This window comes from Ahaetulla prasina, chromosome 7 (genome assembly GCF_028640845.1).
Source record: "Ahaetulla prasina isolate Xishuangbanna chromosome 7, ASM2864084v1, whole genome shotgun sequence".
Lineage (NCBI taxonomy): Eukaryota > Metazoa > Chordata > Lepidosauria > Squamata > Colubridae > Ahaetulla > Ahaetulla prasina.
Genome location: NC_080545.1, coordinates 22,676,293 through 22,694,501, shown reverse-complemented (window position 1 = coordinate 22,694,501; position 18,209 = coordinate 22,676,293). Strand labels below are relative to the sequence as shown.

At 36.3% G+C, this 18,209-nt stretch overlaps 1 protein-coding gene across 1 annotated transcript; it reads right to left on the bottom strand.

Moving 5' to 3' along the window:
• Positions 1-1,092: 1,092 nt before the first annotated feature.
• ZBED4 (zinc finger BED-type containing 4) lies at positions 1,093-14,035 on the bottom strand. Its single transcript, XM_058190909.1, has 3 exons — positions 13,730-14,035; positions 7,720-7,817; positions 1,093-6,390 (listed from the first exon to the last, which is right to left on the bottom strand). Exon 3 carries the CDS (start codon positions 6,125-6,127, stop codon positions 2,624-2,626), a length of 3,504 nt encoding a protein of 1,167 aa, XP_058046892.1. The 5' UTR covers positions 6,128-6,390; positions 7,720-7,817; positions 13,730-14,035; the 3' UTR covers positions 1,093-2,623.
• Between the last annotated feature and the right edge of the window lie 4,174 nt (positions 14,036-18,209).

Below are 18,209 nucleotides of genomic sequence, written 5' to 3'. Positions count from 1 at the left end.
ACTATGGTATGAATATAGTCTTGTGGCATCTTAAAAACAAACACGTTCATTATGAAGGGTACTGCAAAAAAACATCCACGAAAGTTTGTAATAAATGGATTGCCATTCTGTAAGAGCACAAGATTGGGGGTTTTTTTGGAAGGGGAAGAGAAAACCACCATATTTCTATTATAATTATGGTCATAGCATAGTTAAAACTGGTAATCAAAAGAAATTATACCTGTGAAATGTTAAATAAATGACTAGATATAGGGAATCTATCTTTCTTCTAGAATTATATTTTTAGGCCTTAAATGTCATCTTAAGGCATATGAAATAGATGGATGTGCATTTCCTATTACTGAATTTTTTTTAGCCAGGAGTGTTAAAACTATAAGGTTCGATGCAGTATTCTTTGACCTCATTTTAAAATTAATGTTTCAGAATATTTAGTTTTCTACACTAGCTGAAGTATGTGAGTGTTGTTTTTGAGCTGTGAAGATTTATGTTAACATTAGCCAAATGCTATTAGAGCAACCCAGTATACCATGTTACAAAGAATGAACTATTGTGGCCATGAGTGCTGTTACCCAATAGCCTTTCATATTTTTTCCCCTTACTTTTTAATTAGCCAAAATGTGTAACTGTGTAGCAAATGTAGTTTCATTTTGTTAACCATGTGAGACCCACTCATTATATAAATAAGCACATGCATTCTATAAATCTACACCCACACATTTGTGGCTACTGGTGGCCATTGCTTTCCCAAATGTGTAAACTAAGTGGGGCGAGCCAATTTAATCACCAGAGTTGTTTGGAACAAGAATATCTCAATGGCATAACAATGGCCCATAGCTATGTGTACCCACTGACCTTATCTCAAGTTGCTGTCTAGAACATACCACTTTCAGTGTCATCGCCCCACTGCTGCCCACAATTCTGACAATTTTAACCTGGTCTGGTTTTATCTTAAATTCATTAGAGGAATATATATAAATAGTTAAATCGAGTAAGATTTACCGAATGTGGTCACTTTTAAAAAAAAAAAGCTCAATATTGTACTTACTGAAAATATTTCAAATATATTTGGGCCATATTGCATCATTACATCAGACATCTCACTGTATGACAGACAGAAATACTACACGGGAATGTTCGATTGAAAGAATTGTAGAAACTTGTCTTTTAATTCTTACTCGAAAAGTTATATCCAGAGTATGCCCATACACTTTCCAGAATCACTAAATCCTTATTGCATTCTAAGGGGGGAAAAATGGCTGATGTAGACTCATTCTCTAAAAATTGCAAATAAGATGTTTAATTTCAGAAACTGAATCCATCATTTATAAATACACTAAAACATAATAAATGCAAAAATTAGCCAGAGGTACAGTACAGTATTTTAACAAAACTACATCTTTCCTAAAAGCTGTAGTTAATTTCCCAAAGAATTTTATCAATGCATTGGGGGATGAGGAGAGGGGGAGAAATTATTCTTTTAAAATGTGGACAGCAAAAGCAAATGCTGGCTATTCTTACCTGCTGTCTGAGGATTATTAAAATTCTACAATATCCTACTTGGCTGATAGACACTATCAATTACAGTCAGTTCTACTATATAACATTCTATGCAAGACTCCTGTCTATGGGCTGTGCAAATTCTTCAGGTGCATGTGAAGTGCCTGTGCATGCAAGGACAATCTGATGCAAGTCCTGCGTGTTCTGAAGCACCTTTTCCAAAGTATTTGCACAATCTTAGAAAGGATATTCACTGAAAATCAACTTCGTGTAACAGAAATAATGGAAGAATGCCAAATATAATCTTCAGTTACATGGGAAACCTCAACTACATTTTCCCAAGAAGTAATGTTTAATTCTTCAATTGTAAGACTTGGCATGATGCCCTTTCTTTATATTTTTTTTAAACTTTCAATGCACTGCATTAAATAACAAACATTAATTGGAAAATTTTGAAAATAAACACCCAAAAACCTTATAAATACTCAAGCTCTAATTCAGTTACAGTGTAAAAAAAACCTGAATAAAGACCATGAATGGCAAATATAGATTACGGTATAACTGATGTTTCTTAATAATTCTAAGTTTAGTCAAATACTAATTCAACCGCCATCTTTAGTACATACATAGTTGAACATAAGTACATTAAGCCTGCAGTTAAAACCTGCTAAATAGGAAGATGGCTTCATTTCCACCTTTATATACAGTTTTTTTCTGCAATTAAAGCAATGTTCAGCTAATATACAGTACCTGGTTTCTGTTTCTTTTTACATAATTGAATAAAAAGCTACATAATAGAAGTTTTTACATCCGTTTTGCCATTCTATTCAAAATGTTTTAAAATTTCATTTACAATATTCAATCAAAAGCTACATTTTTTTAATAGTTGAGACAAAGACAAGACTAATTCTAATAGGATTTTTTTTTAAAAAAGAAAATGTATATACACTATATCTGGCCTGAAGGACTATTGATAAGGCACATGTAGACATAGAACTAAAAAATATAAGTTTCAAACAAGAGGCATTGATTAGCTGTCATACATGACCCCTAAATGGAGCAATTAAGTTACAAATATAATTATCCAGTGAACAAGAAGTTTAGACGGGCAGCCTGTTCATTAATTTCAATACTGGAAGTATATCAAAGGAAGATTTACTTTCAAAAATATAAGTTTTTCAAAGTGTTCCATTGTTAGCCTTGATTGACTAAAGCTGATGCTTTCATTGGATGTACTGAATAATCTCTCCGATGGAACGATGCTTGGAGGACAACCGAGGAATCGAACAGCCAATTTTGACAATACTGGCCAAGATGATTTCTTAAAATTCCAGTAAGTGAGGGGATCATAGTTATGCTCAAGCACTTCTTCCTCCAGATATAAAAGCACCATTTCCTCTGGTAACTTAGTCTTTTCTTTTGGAAGTTTTGCTTTTTTCATATCTTCCATCAGTGACCAAAGACTATTGTTCCCGTAAGAGATTTTAGATGATGAACCTATATCACAACCATTAAGAACTGGTTTATCATCATCTGAGGTAGCATTTAATATTTCTAGCTCCCTGATTAAGTCCTGTTTATACTGTTCTGCTTCTTCTTCTGTGAATAAGGAGGTCTTATAACGAGGGTCTAAAAGTGTAGCAAAAATGTATCTTGGATCGTGGAGTATGGAGGACAATCTACTCACCATAGCTTCTTTTAAGGACTTTAGCATAGTATCTATGCCCATTGTTTCCTCAAACAGTAGTTCAATTTTCCGGTTTAAAATATGAATCATTGGAATTACTTGGCTTAAAGTGGACATATGTGTACTCATCTCTCTACTTGCAACTTCAAATGGTTTGAGTGCATGACAGACAGACTGCATCACTTCCCACTGATCACAGCTTATTAATTCCCTGAAGCTACACTCTATAGACATTTCATCAATAGCTCTTTTCTGTTCAATTAGCCTTTCAAGCATATGAAACGATGTATTCCATTTTGATGGGACATCTTGGATTAGCTGATGCTGTGGCAAATGATATTCTTTCTGCAGCTCTGCCAATTTCTCTTTTGCTTTCGATGAGCGGTGGACACGTTCACATATCTTTCTGGCAATGCTAAGCAGGTTCTGAACCATCCTCTGGCTTTTAATAGCTTCATTCACTATGAGATTCACTGTGTGACAGAAGCACTGCACACTTGAATGTTCCCCTTCATTTAAAGTTTTTCCTATTGTCTGATTATCAGTAACAGTAATCCCAATCTGTAGCCCAATTGATGTTATCCAGGTTTCCCACCAATATTCTAGTTGCTTCTGAACGCTGATACCATTATAGTCACAATCAATCTGTGAAACATTTAATAAAGCTGAACAATGGTAATCTTCACACTGAGGACGAACTCGTGACCCAAACGTTACCCAGTGAGCTGTGAGAGTTAGATATTCCCGAGTTTGATTGCTCATCCATATTCCAGAGGTAAAGTGGACTACACCGCTTTCAGCTTCTTTAAGATGTGAAACAATTATTTCTTTCACACTATCATACATATCAGGAATCGCAGTATGAGAAAAATAAGATGGTGAAGGCAATGAATACTGAGGTTGCAAGTATTCAAGCAATCTATTGAAACCAATATTATCTACAAAAGAATATGGCTGAAGATCAAGTGCAATCATTTCAGCAACAAGACTTGTAATTTTTTTGGCAACAGGATGTGTGTCAGAAAACTTGTCAGTGGTTTCATCAAAAGATGAAGATCCCAAAAGATCTGTGCTCAGAGGTACGTGATTATTTGTAGAAGAGGACAATACTGGCTCTGAGGCATCTGGTTTTAGGACGTGATTATGAAACCGTTGTAAATGTCTTAAAAGGCAACTGGTACCCAAATTGGTTGGCTTTTTCCCTCGACTTATTGTACGTCCACAGTGCATACATATTACTTTTGTTGAATCTGCAGAACTAATTGAAAAATGGTTCCACAGTTTTGAGGTCTTTTTGCTACTAACAGGAAATATGACTTGAGTTTCTTTAGTAACCATTGTGGGTAAGTCAGTCAGTTTTGAAGCTGAACGTTCTGCAGAAGCCAAGGTAGCATAAGGAGAATTTGCTAAACTGGCATCTATAAAGTTCTTTTGGATTCCTATAACTTCAGGATGCCGCCTGTATAAGTGTCTTGTCAAGTAACTTGTGCCTAAATCACCTTTTTTCCCATGGTTTAACATACAGCTGCAGTGTCTACATATAACTTTTAGTTTATCCCCTGGAGACAAAGAAAAATGATTCCATACTTCAGATTTCAGCTTTCGCATTATGCGTTTATTCTGATGGAAAACAGAGCCATGTTGCAATAACAATGGGCTTTTTTCAGGAGAAGAAACTAAAGAAGCTTCCCCTATATCTTCGGATGATGAAAACAGTGAGGAATCCTCCATCAGAGTATCTCCCAAAGGAAGATTGGAATTATTTTCTTCAGCTATTCTTTCTGGAGAAGAGCAAACAGATGTTGGTTCTTTAGCTAATTTTCCAGATGATACAGAACTTGGGTCTCCATCTGAAGCTAATAAAGGTGGTAATAAAGTTGGAGGGGCAGAGTACAGAGGGGGTATGCTTGAACCTCCTCCATTCTCCTGTAGAACAATAGAACGATGTGCTCTCCACATGTGCCGTATTAAGCAGCTCGTTCCAAGATCTTTTCCATTCTTTCCTCTGCTGAATTCATTCATACAGTGAATGCAGACAGCTTTTGAGTTATCCAGAGGAGATAAATAAAAATGTTTCCATACAGCAGATCTTCTCCTTGAGCCAGATGTAGTCTTAGGAACTTGAACAGTTTTCTCTGCTATATTGTCCAACATTTCTTCACACTGACTATTGGGCAGGTGTAATGACAATCCAACACTAGCTTCTTCTTTATTGTTCTTTTCATTATGTGACAAATCTGAAGGTATTTCTTCAATAGAAACTACAGGAACAGATTCCTCCATAATTTGATCTGGGGATGGAATCTTAGAACAGGGTTTCTTAATTAATTTTATAGGAGTTAGCACATGAGTTAAATCTCCAGTATCTGCAGGCTGAGGTGGCAATAATAATGAAGGAGATGAAGAAAAGGAAGATATAGCTGGTATATTTCCATTTTCCTGAATGAGTACAGTTGGATGAGCTCTCCTCACATGCCTCATTAGACAACTTGTGCTTAAGTCTTTCTCATTTTTACCTCTGCTAAATTCTTTCATACAATACATACATATTGCTTTGGTACTGTCTCTAGGAGATATAAAGAAGTGATTCCAAGCAGGCGACTTTTTTCGGGAGCTTATGTTTCTATTTGAAAGAAGACTCTGTGTTACAGCTTCCATTGCTACATCATAGAGAGTACTGCTATATTGGGAGAAAAGAGAACCGTAATCATCCTCATTCTCCGCAGAGATGAATTTGTCTGAGTTGTTGCGGACAAAGTTCTTTTCTCTGTCATCCTGTTCATCACTGCTGTCGATCTGTCTTAGATCTTCTTTTTCAGTTTTTATATCTATTGTTTCTAAAATACAATTAGTATCATCTTCTGGTTCCACTTTTAAATTGTTGATTTTATCCATCATCAAATTATCGCTGATTTGTGGAGACTCTGCTATATTTGTATCCATGACTGAGCTCAGTTATTTCTGCTGTGTATTCATATCTTAATGAAGATTTGGATTCAAATTAAATGCATTTTAAATCATGTAAAAAGATAAAAGGTAAAACAAAAGGTTGTGTTTTAGGCCCTGTTGTCTTGACTCCTAGGATATTTAGACTTCCAGATTATATATCATTCTTTATAGTGCTGGCACTATATCCGTTATGTTGCAGGATGGGAAGTCAAGAAATAGTTGAGTACACATTCATTTCTACCATCTGCTCCTATCATCTAGAAATAACAGAAAGAAAGTAAGTTAAATTTCACACTTCCAAGTTTAATTTATTCCCTTAAATAAGTAATAATCTGTCTATTTCTTTAGCTTTAAGGGAAAATAACTAGCAACATATTTTGAGACAAAATACCAGTATTTATTTTTTTTAAAAAATCTGCATTGTAGTTCTTTGCATCCATTGTTACTCATGGTGAGAATTTAAAGATCTAGTTTAGGTTTTTTCATGGGAAATAAATTTTGCTATTAAGAATTCTATATTTATGAAAACATTATTTTGCCTTAATGTTTGATCCTGTAAATTTTATTAAGGCCTGTGCTTATGGGATGATTTGGAAATTGCATTCAGAACAGTTTTCCATTAAAAGTATCATATACATTTATCTATATATCTATTTCTACATGTAACCATTAGATGACAGATACAAATATATGTTAACTATATAAAACACAAATCTCTCTGAATGTTGAACATATATTCAACAAAATATAATAACAATATGTTTATCACAGGCCCAAACTATCATTAGCTGTTGACTTTGTAGAAAGGAAAGAGGAAATAGGAGGGACTATTGCAATGCTTGTTTGACAGAGATTTTTTATTATTATTTTCCTCTTCCCAATCCCCTTCAGCAAAACCCAAACAAGAATACATAAAATTTTCTGGTAGGCTGGATCCAAACCTTTGTATAAATGTGTTTTAAACCTCAATACAGACATGGAATTGAGTAATCAGTTTACCTGACATGAAACAAGCAGAGAGGTTATATTTCAGTTCCTACCTTCATCAATTTAGCTCCTGTCATCAGTAATCCTCCCTGCTCAATCTGGATAGCAAGTTTGGATAAGGTATTAACTGAACAAATGTATTTTTGTATTGTATCATTATAGTATTGAATGGTGGGTTCAATTATTTCTTGATGTTTGAAATGCACTAGATTTACAGGCAGAAAGAGGGATATCATCATTATCATCCCATTCCTGTGCATAATTTCATGATCTATTCCTCTCTCCTACTCCACTAGCTGTAAAATATTTCCTTGTCTGCTCATGCCGCAGTCCATGGCTTCCTATATTTTGCTAATGGTCTTTTTGGAAATCTTTAGTTTCCAAAATGCTGACTTTGATGGAACACAATACGGATGGAAGATAAAAAGTGAAAAAAAGATATGCTTTCTTCTCAACAAGTAAGAGATTAAGGAACAAATAAAACAGCAAAATACAGCTAACTGAAATAAATTAAAGCAAAGGAATTTACCTCTCATTATGACTTATAAATGTAAATGTTTTACTCTATTCAACAATGCTTATCATATTATTTCACCCACCTCGTAGGTTTCATCCTTCTAATTAGGCCTCAGATGAACTAGGAGACAAAGTAACTTTCACACTTTACTGAAAGAAGAGATCAGCATTTTCTTCAATCCTGTACAAAAACAAATAGCATTTATGTTACTATTTTTTCATGTTTCTTTATTATTACTCTTTGTAGAAAACTTTTGATGGTGGCATCTCTCCCAAGGCAATAATGATTTAGCCGTTTCATATGTAATACATCTTCTTTAAGTGCTAGGGTATCAGACTCCTTTTTCACTTTCTCGACCCTATTATTTAATTATGAAAATATCAATTTGCAATTTGATAACCTTGATTGTAAATATACAGGCTATAATCCTCCATATTTGGACAACAAAGAAATTATACTTGTAAAATGCCACAATGAAAATCTCCATTCATGCATTCTGTGTAGGGAAAGAGAGAGAAAACACACACACAACAAAATATTGTATTTTCATCACAAGTAATGATTTATTGCAATTCTAAAGATTATTACTATTTAGCGATTTGAATATAAAAACTGAGTAATTACATTTGAGTCAAAAAAGGAGCTCAATGTTCTACCTATCTATCATGGTAGAATATTTAAGAAACTTCTAATAAAGTCTGATTTACAAGTACTGATTTCTTATGATACTGGAACAATTAAAATTCTCTAAGCATTTTGTCAAGTTCCTAAAACCAAAAACAGCATTGTTACAACAGATATTTATTCAAGACTTTATTCTGATTTGGCCAAGTTTAAAAGGATAGTTTTAATCAGTTTCCCTATGTACCTGTATTAGCGGAATCTTGATGTTTTGATCAAATTATACTGGGAATTACATCATCCATTCTATTTCTGAACCCAATATGTCAGACTTGTTCTTTTAATACTTTTATTAACCAAGATATATTATCCTTCCTGCTGTGAATCAATTGCCCATTTAATTTATGGAATACGATGATGCAAAATAACCTGTAATATAACAGCCAAAGCATTTATTGCAGCTTATTTTTATTCTCAATTATAACTGCTTCATGTACCAAGATTTGCTTCTGACTTTGCTAATTTTCTTTTCTGAATAGGGTGTCTAATGATGTTATGGCTGTATGAGACTACAATAGTAATAATAGAAATAACAACAACAAAGGTAATAGTAATTAATATCCCAAGTGAAAATATATGGAATAGATGAAAATATTATTGGAAGAATACTTTTATAGCAAATTATTTATCCTAGTTTTCATCATGCATCTGAATGAGGGAGCAATAAAAAGTATTTTAACATAAAACTACTAAACACATTTTCAGAAACTTCAAACAAGATCTAGTCGTATTTTTCATAGGAGAAAAATACAAGTTTTATGCAATTATTTCACTTTAGATTTTGGGCCTCAAACTACGCACATACTCAAAAACCATAGCTTTTCATGCTTTTCACTGCTATGCTAAAATTCCTAGTAGCTACATTCAGATCTAAAAGTATGAACTTAGTCTTTGCACTCTAGGACCTAAGGATGTAAATTTAGAGTTTCAGATTTTCTATTTTTTAAATTAATGACGACTTGTTACATTTTCCAAATCTGACAAACTGTTTCTAGTCTTACATATTTTTTGAATGAAACCCAACTTTTAATATTTTATCTATTTCAGGTCTGTCAAACTGGTGGCCCACAGGCCAGATGTGTCATATGCAGGCCACACCCACCCCGGCTCTGCAAAAGCTAAAAAGTCGTGATACGTCACAATATGAGATCGAGTTTAACGCCCATGAACTATGTATATAACTTGCTAGATTTATATCCTATGGTAAGAGCTTAAGGTGATACAAATGTTTAAAAATGGTAAATGTTTTGAGTTTGACAGGTTGACCTATATTTAAATAAAAGATTCAGGTCTTTTGGTCATTTTTGCACTAGTAGAGAAGAAAAACATGAGCTCAGAGCTGAGTTACAGCTTATTTTATCAGAATCACTGTAAGTTATGACTTAGAGCTAATATTACATATGGCTTTTACTACCACCTTCTAATAATTTAAGATAATTAAGAAGTAAATGCATGCATTAGCTTAATATAAATTTCAATATACCAAATATTTTAGAGTATACATGTTATTATCCACTTTTGTAAAAATATATGAAGGATAAAAGTTCATCTACAAATTAAATCCATTATAGTAGTTGTATTGACCATAGATGCAAAATAGATATGTAACTGGGGGAAAAAGTTACAGATTTATTTTCTGAACTAATATTTATCTTTTCAATAACTCCCCCCCTTTTTTTAATAAAAAAATTTAGGCATGGTTTATCTATATAGGTAGTCCTCAACTTACAACCACAATACTTACCTGTGTTTCCCCCAAAATAAGACCCTATCTTATATTTTTTTGAACCCTGAAATAAGTGCTTGGCCTTGAGTGCCATGCACTCAAAAGCCCGATTGGGCTTATTATCAGGGGATGTCTTATTTTGTGGGAAATAGGGTATGTTGCTAAGTGAGATATTTATTAAGTGTGTTTTGCCCCATTTTACAACCTTTCTTGCCACATCTAAGTGAATCACTGAAGTTGTTATGTTAGTACCATGGTTGTTATGTTAATCTGGCTTCCCCATTGACTTTGCTTGTCAGAAGTTTGCAAAAGGTGCATGATCCTAGGATACTGCAACTATCATAAATATGAATTAGTTGCCAAGCGTCTGAATTCTGATCACATGACCATGGAGATGCTGTAATGGCCGTATGTGTAAAAATGGTCAGTTATTTTTTTCAGTGTAACTTTGAACGGTCACTATATGAACTATTGTTAAATTGAAAGATTACCTGTATTTATTTATGTATTTAATTTATTTATTTACATTTATACCCCGCCCTTCTCCGAAGACTCAGGGCGGCTTACAATGTTTTAAGCAATAGTCTTCATCCTATTTGTATATTATATACAAAGTCAACTTATTGCCCCCAACAATCTGGGTCCTCATTTTACCTACCTTATAAAGGATGGAAGGCTGAGTCAACCTTGGGCCTGGTGGGACTTGAACCTGCAATAATTGCAGGCAGCTGTTGTTAATAACAGGCTGTTTAGCAGCCTGCGCCACTCAAGGACTCAAGGATTGCAGAGCTACCACCTAAAACTTGTCTAGAGAATGCAAGCATACTTCTTCTAATTGAAAATCTAGAAACAACTGGAAGATGTGAATGATGAAACAAGAAAAAAATAGAATGGCAAAAATGGAATATAGTATAACAATGAAGTGCAAAAATGAATACTTTCTATAAATTAAATAGCTAGAGTGTAGACATACACATAACTTTTCCTGGACTGAAGTAGTTCATATTCTACAATATAGACACAATCACCTTGAGATTGTAATTGCATTTTACTAGTTTCTTGCGTAAAGAGTCCCTAAGAAGAATAGCTATGTCTTAATGCTCATGAATGAATTTTGCCATTTAGTCAGAATGATAAAAGGTCTGATATTTTCAACATTTTTTAAAGCTTGTCTTCTTTCCAGAAAGAATTCTAATTTATGCCAGTAATAAAAACCCTATGAAGAAAATATTGAATTTTAACTCGTTATTTTTGTTAATTTATAAAATAAATTCTAATTCAATTAAAATTATAGACAGCTGGCTACAATCCTAGGTTAGTTTGTCTATGAAAAAGCTCTATTGAGCAAGGCAATAATTTTTCTGAGCAAATGTGACAGTGTGGGTATGTGGAGGTTTTATTGATTAGAGTGCCTATGTCCAGGAAGATGTGGCTAGGATATATATTAGTAGCAGTTACCTACTTTTTTCAAGACTGAGACCATGGAGTATGTAATTTTGTTACATACTCTATGATGATCTCTTTGTTTGTGCAAGTTCAGTAACATGTTTTTCTCTCCCACTATCTTCCTTTTTCTAGATGTTTACCCATCCCTCTGAAGTAGCAGTGTTTTAACACAAAAAAATTCACATTTCATTCATTTTAAATTTTAAACCTTGAAAAATTAAAAAATGTCTGTTTAAACAGTTATGTAAAATATTTATATTGGAATCTTATTTCCAAATGCTGAACAAATAAACTATTTTTCCTGTCAGTAAATCTCAAACAATTTTTTAAGTTCTTACAGATCTATTCACATTTATGCTATTACAATGATTCAAAAGACATAGAAAAAAGTCATGGAAGATTATTTCAATATACGACTACTGTGGTGAGATTATTATATGCACATAGATGGAAAGATTAGGCACTACCCACCATGGAGGAATAGGGTATTGACAGAACTTGCTAAATAGCTAAACTGACTTGATTATAGAAATGTCATTATTGATATTCATCATCCATACTGCTTATGGATTTTTTGATGAAAAAAAAAATGTAAGCATGGCATCTTCTGGGGTATTTGGGGGGGCTCCACGGGGTCTTATATCTTTCAATGATATATCTCTATTTGCTCAGTTACATCAATGATGATGATCAGTTACTCTTTATGATTTTATCTAACAAACTACTCTCAAAAGTTCTCAATCATCAAAGATTTTTTTCACGAACTTTATATGGGAATCCTTCCAACTGAAAATGCTCTGGATCGAATTTAAGAGATTTACTTTTTATTTATAGAATCAGACCAGTTACTAACTAAAACTCCAATCTCTCTGGGCTTCAGAGTGACTTCAGCCATGAAGTTTCCTACACATGCACTTTCTTCCACACCTGAAAAGAGACCACTTTTAGGACTGCAGAAACACAAATACTGCTATGCAAAGGCTGGCTGGAAAAAGGTAAAGTTATTATTATTATTCTAATCCAGGGGTCTCCAATCTTGGCCACTTTAAGCCTGGCGGACTTCAACTCCCAGAATTCCCCAGCCAGCAAAGCTTGACCATTATTATTGGTCATCTAATCTAGGGGTCTCCAACCTTGGCTACTTTAAGCCTGGTGGACTTCAACTCCCAGAATTCCCCAGCCAGCTATGCTAGTTGGGGCATTCTGGGAGTTGAAGTCCTCCAGGCTTAAAGTGGCCAAGGTTGGAGCCCCCTGATTCTAATCAATAGAAATAAGGCTGGAAAGTCCTTCCTGTCTCATCTGGACTCTTCAAAAGAGGATTTTTCAGTCAGGGCCAACGGAAATCCTCATTCAACTTGGGTCCAGGAAAGAAGATCTGGGCTGTTTTTAAAAGACAGACAGTCCACCCCACCCCGCCGTGGGTCCCCCCCTCCGGTTGTTGACAAAAGACGAAGGGTGACCAAGGGGGGGGGAGGAAAGGTGCGGTGTCACTCCACCCAGCGTGGCTCAACAACACCCTCGTTCCCCCCGCCCCAAGCAGCCATATGGCCACAGGGCCACGAAGTCTGTCAAAAAAGAAAGCCAAAGGACGACGACATAAAATAATAATAATAATAATAAAGGATGAAGCCTCGTTTGAAGGAAAGGAGGAGGCAAGGCAAAGGAAGGGTGGGGGGGGGAGGCCCTGCTTTACAAACGGACGGTTTGTAAAGTGCGGGGCCTGCGTGGATCTCTGTGTGCGGGGGGAGAAGACAAAATGAAGCCGAGACAAAGCCGGGCGCTAGTTCTGCGCACCCTGAAATGAAAAGTGCGGCCTTCCCAAAAGAGAAAGGGAAAAGGGGGGAAGAGGGGGGGGCGGGCGGGCGGGCAGGAGATGGCAAGGGAGACCCATCGGCGGCCGCTCCTGGAAGGGACCCACGGGAATCCCTCCCGACTGAGGCTTCCTCCCTGCCCTCAAACAATAAAGGCCGGCGCACGCACGCACGCGAGGGAGCAGAGCACCAGGGCCGGGGACGGCGCCCGGCCGACTCCCAATTCCACGGCGACCCTTCCCGACTCCCGGGCTGGGATGACGAAAGAGCTCCGTCCCACCGGCGGAAGGATTCCAGCGGGCGGGCAGCGTCCCTGCCACGGCGGTGGCGGAAAGGGAGTTTCGGTTATGGTGGTAGAGGGGGGGGGGAGGAGATAGGCACAGCGCGTACACCGTCTTCCCTCACGGGCGGGTCTTTGCTCTCCTCACCTCCGTTTCCAGCGCCTCCCGCTCTACCTGCCGGCGCCGAAGAGGTTAACAGGAAGGTTCGAGTATCCCCGTCCCATTCATTTTTCTCACTCGCTTTGTCTCCCGCTACCTCGACACTGAACTCCGACTCCCCCGGCTCGGACGCCCCGGCTCGTACTACGCATGTGCAGCGCTCGGGGCAGCAGCAGCAGCAGCAGCGGCAGCAATAGCGGTAAGGGAAGGCGGAGCCAAAGGCATGGCACGCAAATCCGAGCAGCAAGCCCAGACGGCGAGAGAGAGAGGAGGCGTCGCGACCTCCGTTGGCCGGGTGAAAGGCGTCACACGCGCACGCGATCTTCCATCGGCGCAGCGGTACGCGTCACGGGGGGCGGTGCGTGGTGTCGTCACGGATTGGAGGGAGGGGGAGGGGCAGGGGCAGGGGGAAAGCGAAGGGCTGGGCGATAAAATGGTTGCCGTTGAGGAAGCGGGAGCGAATGGGCAGGAAAAGAGTTTGTGCTTCGGAGACTGAGGGCATGTCAACCGAAGTTGCGAGCGACGGATCCCTTATTCAGAGACGGATGCTGAGTGGACCGCCGCCGTTTCCTTTTCAGAAAGAAAAGGATGCACAAAATCGTCTCCGATAGGGAACGGAGGCTTATTTCTAAAATTGGTGCGCGCGTCTCAATCGCGCTGTCTGGAGAATAGGTTACTACCTAATTTCGGCGCCTGGGCATATCGTTTTCATGGGCCGGATGCCATACCCTGCTTTCTTGGGATGGGGGTGAGGTTTCAAGGATGAGAGGCTGTATTAATCACTTAAAACGCCTATTTTGCCCCTTAGTATCGCCAGGCTCTCGATGCCAAAAAAACACAAAAAACCCCAAACATCTAACTCGAGTCAATGTAAGGATTGCTTCGCGTTTTGTACTTCCTTAGTAATAGATAAAATTCATTCTAGTGCTGGACATTAAGCTGATATTTATTATACCAGATAATATTTATTATATTTATTATGATATTTATTATACCAGAGCATTTAAAAGACTAAGTATTTAGTAGGGTTAGTAAATAACTATGGTATTTCGGAACTTGCTTCCAAATTATCCAGGTTTACGTTTTGATTGTAGTAGAAAAATCCGGAGTTTCAACATGGCCAGTGTACTTGTAAACGCTTATAAAATGTTCTCTAAATGGCTTAGAGAAAGGTCAAGAAACTTGTTTTTCAGTTGTTACTAGCTTTATTTTTATTTTAAAAAGCTAACTAATTTGAGATATGTACCTCAAGTCCAATCTCATGCACAAAGTTCCAAAGGCTTCTTATTCATACAAGTGTCAATTCTCTGTGACCAAAAAGCCTTAATTTCCTTTTCAGTCATTTTATTCGTATATAAATCAAATTCATAAACTATGTAAGGGTACTGCCCTAACATTAATAATGTAAACTGGATGTGGAAGCAAATGGATAGAGGGTAATAGGTGTGGAAAACTGCAAATGCAAACAAAAACTTCATCCTAACTCTTTCTACTATTAAATGCTTCCAGTTACAGTATTAATATAATACAAATAATTCATTTGACTTTAAATACATGTGTTTAAACCAGCAGTCCTATGTACCTATATGTGAGAAAATACCATTGAGTTAATATTTTTTTTAAATTTATCTTTCTATACATAATTGTTCATTGTTAGTTTGAATGTTTTGTGTTTTACCATATGACCACTACCTTGGGTGCAAGGATGTAATACATATATTTTATCTGTAGGTATTTTTTTTATTCCACAGCTATGTATTTTTCATGAAGAGACATGTATGTTGACTAAATATATATAATTCCATCACACTGGATTGAACCATGTAATTATCAGATTACTGCTTCGGTCACTCCCAGACATTTGTCTCTTCAGCATTTGAAGGATTCTGTATCAAGAGTATGCCTAATATAACCATTATGAACCATTAAAAAGAATATGCAAAAGCTTTTGTTCACTTGTTTGACCAGTTCCTTTGGGCTTATGCCAAGATAAAACATCAATATTTTTTTTGTTTTTGAGAGAGATCTCTCTACAGAATTGTTTAATATAATTTTGCCTTTCATACATTTTAAAATACCAGGAACATGTATGTAGATATTGTTTAATTAGTCTTTGAAAATCAGGTGTAATTGTTGAAAGTATACTTAATTAGTTTTGTACAAATCACCAGAGAAAACTGGATGACTCACAGATTTATATATTCTAACCCTTTTATGGCAATTTGGTCTGCGTACTTAAAGCCTGTCATTTAAACATAAATGCATATTTAATTGTATTAAGACCTCTGCTTTGTAGTTAAGCTGCAACCTATTTTGTCATATAGTGGTCTTTTTATGGTAAGCCTTTCTGTTGGTAGTGGGAAAGGTATCTATTGAACAGTTAAAATGTAAATATAATCCTATCAATTGGAACTGAAAATTAATAGTTAATTCTGAAATGCCCCAAGTTTACAAAGAGAGAGAGAGAGAAATAGGAAGGCTGGAAGCAACTACAGAATCTACAAAATGGTGTGAAAGAATTTTGATATTTGGAAAATCTATTGCAATTAGATTTTCTTTGGTGAAATGTATTTCATTGTGTGCTATTACCTTTTGGGATATTTCGGCAGCTTTGAGCATTTTTCAAATATCATTTAGAAATGCATTTCAATTAATAGAAACTGATTAAATCTTCAAAACAACATGGATTTGTATTTCATATAATATATTCCTAATACATGGAAACCTGGTTACTGTAGTTATTAAAATATAAACTTTGGCATTAAAACGGTTATTTTACTTAGTTTCTATACAGCTCTAATTTGGCATTTTCAATTTCAGTAAAAGGTCATAATAAACATTTTCTTAATTGTTAATGTATTTTCTCTAATGAATATTCAGTTTTTCAAGAATGTCAGTTTATAGAGGTGATATTATATTTTTTTATTTGGAAATAATAAATTTGCAAGTTTTAAAAAGACCTACAGATATTATACTGATCTATTATTTGAACAATTGATCAGTAGGAAAATCTGCAAAAACTTCAGGGTTTTGTAAATGTGTATTGTGATCACAATCCAGCTTAAAGTGTTCTTGTTAAAATTTGTTTTATTATGCTGCTACACTTTAATTGTATGGTTGTGCAATGTATGGTTGTGAAAGTTGGGCCATAAGGAAGGCTGAGCATCAAAGAATTGAGGCCTTTGGACTATGGTGCTGGAGAAGACTCCTGTGAGTCCCTTGGACTGCAAGGCGATCAAACCAGTCAGTCCTAGAGGAGATCAACCCTGACTGCTCCTTAGAAGGCCAGATCCTGAAGATGAAACTCAAAGACTTTGGCCACCTAATGAGAAAGAAGGACTCACTGGAGAAGAGCCTAATACTAGGAACGATTGAGGGCAAAAGAAGAAGGGGACGACAGAGAATGAGGTGGTTGGATGGAGTCACTGAAGCAGTAGGCATGAGCTTAAAAGGTCTCCAAAGGATGTTAGAGGACAGGAAGGCCTGGAGGAAAGTTGTCTATGGGGTCATAGTGGGTCGGAGATGACTTCGCAACTAACAACACTTTAATTGGTCCTGATAAATTTTACATTTCTTGTGTAGTTCTCAGCTGCATCCAGTAATTTGTTTTTACTGATAGAATGCCATCTGTGAGAAGACAGAATTCTTCCTCCATCTTGAACATTAAGGGGCGTGCATAAGAGCACAAAAGTGCCTACCGTTCCTGTCCTATTGTTCCTTTCATTATATCAAATTAACATAACTTGCATACCTTACTTATATATACATATTTTTTCTTTCATGATGTGTTTTATTTATGACGATGTTTGTCTATTCTGTTGTGACAAAAATAAATAACATCTGAGTTTGGTAGGTAGAGATTGAAGACATAAGAATAATAAAGAGTGGAGGGAAAAGAACGGGAAGTTCTGTTTAGCTATTTAATGTTTCTTAAATTGTAATTAAGACCCTCCCCAAAAAAACCTATATTGTAACATGAAGATAGTATTCACTAACACTAGACAATGCATGCCGCATTGGGTCATGGATTTTGGACATGTTCTGTAAGCCCACTTTAGGTACTGGGTTCAAAAATTATTGGTTTCTTTTTTTTTAAATTTGCATTTATATCCTGCCCTTCTCCGAAGACTCAGGGCGGCTTACACTATGTTAAGCAATAGTCTTCATCCATTTGTATATTATATACAAAGTCAACTTATTGCCCCCAACAATCTGGGTCATTTTACCTACCTTATAAAGGATGGAAGGCTGAGTCAACCTTGGGCCTGGTGGGGCTTGAACCTGCAGTAATTGCAAGCAGCTGCTGTTAATAACAGACTGTCTTACCAGTCTGAGCCACAGAGGCTCTTGTACCACTTCTCCAGTTAAAGGTCAGGTTGAGAGTTTAGTAGTATGTAGATAGATTATTCAAGTATGCTTTCCAGTATGCTTGTGATTTTTAAAGAAGTTTTTGAAATGAAGAAGCTCA

Coding starts and splice junctions, on each gene's coding strand:
- ZBED4 (XM_058190909.1), bottom strand. CDS start 6,127: ATGGATACAAATATAGCAGAGTCTCCACAAATCAGCGATAATTTGATG.